Source organism: Monoraphidium neglectum (genome assembly GCF_000611645.1).
Source record: "Monoraphidium neglectum strain SAG 48.87 unplaced genomic scaffold scaffold01632, whole genome shotgun sequence".
NCBI classification, from domain to species: Eukaryota; Viridiplantae; Chlorophyta; class Chlorophyceae; order Sphaeropleales; family Selenastraceae; genus Monoraphidium; species Monoraphidium neglectum.
The window spans coordinates 10,183-13,754 of NW_014011996.1; the positions used below are offsets into that span (position 1 = coordinate 10,183).

Genomic DNA, 3,572 nt, shown 5'->3' on the forward strand with positions numbered 1-3,572 from the left:
GTTTCAGAGGGAGAGGGGTCTGGGGGCAGGACTTGTGTTTCAGGGGGAGGGGCCATGACAGGTTGTGTGGTGCCGCGTGGTTGCTTTGGTGCGGGTCTTAGAGTAGCGCTGTGTGGCTCTGGGGCAGTGCGTGGCGCAGAGCCCAACGACCGGGGCGCCCTGCGCGCATCGCGCGCCTGTGCGGTCCCGCGGGTTGACTGTGGCTCTGTCTGTTGCCGCGGCAGGGTGGCGCGCTGGCGGGCTACACCGGCACCCTGCGCCAGAGCGGGCTGCTGGTCAACGACGAGAAGAGGGCGGCCGCAGCACTGGTGGGCGCACGCACGGGCTGGGCGGCAGCATGACGGCAGCCTCCCACCCACTGACAAGGACCTTGGGGCCGGGGAGGCTCTGCAGGCCCCGCCACCACCTGCTGTTTCTCGTGTGTCTTATGCCACAGAGGATTTCAGACTCTGCCTTGTCGTGCACCATATAGTATGGGTGCATTCGCCCCCTCAGTACGTCCCTCCCACGTGGCCCCCGACCGGCGCTCAGCATGCGGGCGCCCCGCGCCCCCGCGCAGGTGCGTCTGAGCAAGATGGTGGCGCGCGTGACGGGGCGCACCGCGCAGGAGCTGGAGCCGCTGCATGACTACCTGGGGTTCATGCCGGTGGGGGGGGTGGGGGGTGGGGGGAAGCGTGAGTTGATGAGTGCGTGTGGTGTGTGCATGCGGGTGTGTATATATGTGTGTGTGGAAGGGTGAGTGCAAGGAATGGGATTTGCATTTGGGGGGCGGGGGTGCATTCGGGGGCCAGCCGGTTGCGCAAACGTGGCAAGCACGTGAGCTTCGTGGGCAAATGTGGCACCACCTGTCTGCATGCGGGGGTGGGAGGGCTTTTGCTGTGGAAGCGCCCAGGCCGCAGTGAAGCAGGGCGCTGCCTCATTGCCGTGTCTGTGATGCGCAAGTTGGCGCGGGCGGCCTGCAGGGGCCGGCGAGGGCACGTCACATCCTGCTCAACACCCCGCCCCTCTCAACACCCTGCTGTCCCCCTGCTGCCCCCCCCCCCTGCCCCAGGCCGTCCTGCGCGGGCTGACGTCCCGCGAGCACGCCCTGGTGACGCACGCGACACTCGAGTCTGACCTGGCGGCCAGGAACAAGGCCCTGGCAGACCTGCAGGTGGGGGCACGCTCTCACACGTAGCGCCGTGGGCGCTGCGATCGACAGCCTGCTTCATGAAAAGCGCTCATCTCTCGGGCAGCACAGCCTCTGCTGTTATCAGAAGTGTGGGGGGGCGTCTTTCTGTGGTCCTGTCCAGTTAGCACGTTGACCTGGAGGGGCCCGCCGCGCCTAAGCAGCACTGCCGCCAAAACCCCCCTCAACGCCGCGCCAGCTGGCGGGCGCCAAGGTGTTTGGCGGCGACAAGGCCAAGGCCAAGCGCGCGGAAGACCTGCGGACGGAGATCGCGCAGCTGGAGCTGAGCATAGGATCTGCAAGGGCGGAGTATGAGAAGATAGCGGAGATCAACAGGTCGGAGCTGGAGCGGTTTGGGCGTGAGAGGCGCGCGGAGTACACCGCCATGGTGGAGAACTTTGCAGCCACGCAGGTGGGGCGGGAGGGGGGGGTTGTGCTACATGTGTCCCCCGGCACGGACAGTGCGCGTGCGTTGATGAGTGCTGACATGTGCGGTGCTTGGCTGCGTGCAGCCCCCCCCCCCCCCCCCCTCCATCACAAATTGACTTCCACCTGCATGCCTGGGCACACGCGCAGACGCGCACGCATACGCACGCATGAACGCGTGCGCGTGCCCCCCCCCAACACACACACACACACACACACACACACACGTGGACGCCCCCGCCCCTGCAGGTTGCTGCCAGCGAGCGGCTGCTGGAGGTGTGGCTGCAGCTGGCAGGGGAGCTCGGGGCCGCGCCCGCTGAGCTGGCGGCCATCCGGCAGTCGGCGCCGCGCAGCGGCGGCCCAGACGGCAGCGGCCTGCTGGGCACCGCGCTGCAGTCGTGACGGCTCAGTAGTGTCTTTGTCTGCTGCGCGCACCATGTATAAGGCCCCCCGCTGTCGCAGCAGGGAGGAGTGGCGCGCAGCACCCTCTTGGCGGTGCGCCGGGCCACTGCTTCCATCAGATCTTTTGTCACTCTGTCCTACCTGCATTTAGGGTAATTCCCACCACACAGCTTTTCGTCCACACGGGGACGCGGCGCTAGGGGAGGGGGCTGCCCTGCTGCAGCGTGCCACGCGCGTTGAACGGCCGCTGATAACGGGTGTCAACTGGCTGCATGAGTGCTGGGCCTCTTGCGCAGGGGTGCAGGTGCTGTTGAGGGCTGGCACTCGCGTCAGAAAGCGCGGGAATGATGCGGGAGTATTGCTGCCGCAACGTACATACGGGTGACCAGGATAGCTCGTGCTGCACTGTGATGGTGCTGCAGCCATAATTGACAAGTGCGGAAAGGCGCATGCGTATCGTGGACATGCACATGCACGGGTGGGCAGGCGCGTGGGCGTTGAGGACGGGGTCGCGCGTGTTGTGGGCCATGGTGAGCTGCTGCGCCATAGCCACGGCGACCCATTGTGACTCGGGCAACGGCCGCACGCACACCACTCTTTTGCAAGGTCCTCGGTTCGTGTCCTGAGGTTGGGTGGGGACGCGGCATCTACAGCTGTGCGAGCCGTCGAGCGATGTCAGCGATGGCTGAAAGGCTGGCTCGCAGCAAGCACACGCACGACTGATGTTGCTGCCATCAAAAACCTACAGAGGGCGGCGCGTGTGATTGCCGCGCCAATTCGAGGTGTAACCCGGCATAATCTGCCCGGTGCTGACCGCCATTTGTGATACAGCAGGACGCCCTCTGCAAGGGGGCAGGCTCAAGGGGTGCTGCGCCCCCACCAGCCCATATTCGCGATACGGGAACCCACAGCTTGGTTTTGGTGGCAGTGGCATGTAGCCAGGCAGGCTGTTGCGCATCATATGCAGGTGGAGGGTGCCACTGCCTGTTCAAGGTCGATGGCTGCAACAATAGCTCAGCCGCCAAGAGACACCAGCTTCAGGATCCAGCCGCGTGCTTTACAAGTGGGAAAGTGGATGGGGGTTGAGATTCAAATGCTAACACTGCAGGGCCCCCCCGGCCGAGCCCTAAACCGCACGCCTGGCTGCAGGGGCGCGGGCCCCTGATGGCCTGTGCTGGTGGGCGGCCGGGGCGCCTACCCTGCTGCTCCGCTGCCTAAGTCAACACGTGTGTGCTGCGCCGCGCACGCAGCACACTCCCCATCAGCTGCGAAATGCAAAAATGGCGAGGCGCAGAGAGCGGCTGCCAACAGCGCGGGCGCCGCGCTGCCGCCTCTGATGGGCGCCGCTCGCCCCGCCGCCGCAAAAAGGCACGAACCTCTCTCCCCCCACACTGCGCTCACGCCACCTTGGCCCCCTGCTGCAGCTTGGCCTCCAGCCGCGCCAGCTCAGCGGGGTCCAGGTCATCGTCGTCCTCGTCGTCATCCTCAATGTCCCCATCATCATCATCATCGTCATCATCGTCCTCAAACACAGCCGCATCCAGATCCGTAAGCGTCGTCGCCACTCCACTCGTGC

The 3,572-nt window shown here is 65.8% G+C and overlaps 2 protein-coding genes across 2 annotated transcripts in view; one reads left to right on the plus strand and one right to left on the minus strand.

The window, feature by feature from the left end:
* Nucleotides 1-1,996, plus strand: part of MNEG_8536 (hypothetical protein) — a gene marked incomplete at both ends in the record, with an annotated part of 6,500 nt that extends 4,504 nt beyond the window's left edge. The window contains 5 exons of the mRNA XM_014042992.1: nt 225-308; nt 560-646; nt 1,052-1,153; nt 1,368-1,580; nt 1,844-1,996. Coding sequence (XP_013898446.1) covers nt 225-308; nt 560-646; nt 1,052-1,153; nt 1,368-1,580; nt 1,844-1,996 — 639 coding nt within the window. The remainder of the gene's footprint in view (nt 1-224; nt 309-559; nt 647-1,051; nt 1,154-1,367; nt 1,581-1,843) is intronic.
* A 1,397-nt stretch (nt 1,997-3,393) lies between these two features.
* MNEG_8537 (hypothetical protein) lies at nt 3,394-3,560 on the minus strand (the record flags this gene model as incomplete). The annotated part of the gene is made up of 1 exon (XM_014042993.1): nt 3,394-3,560. A coding segment is annotated over one exon (167 nt), but the record flags the coding sequence as incomplete, so codon positions are not given.
* Between the last annotated feature and the right edge of the window lie 12 nt (nt 3,561-3,572).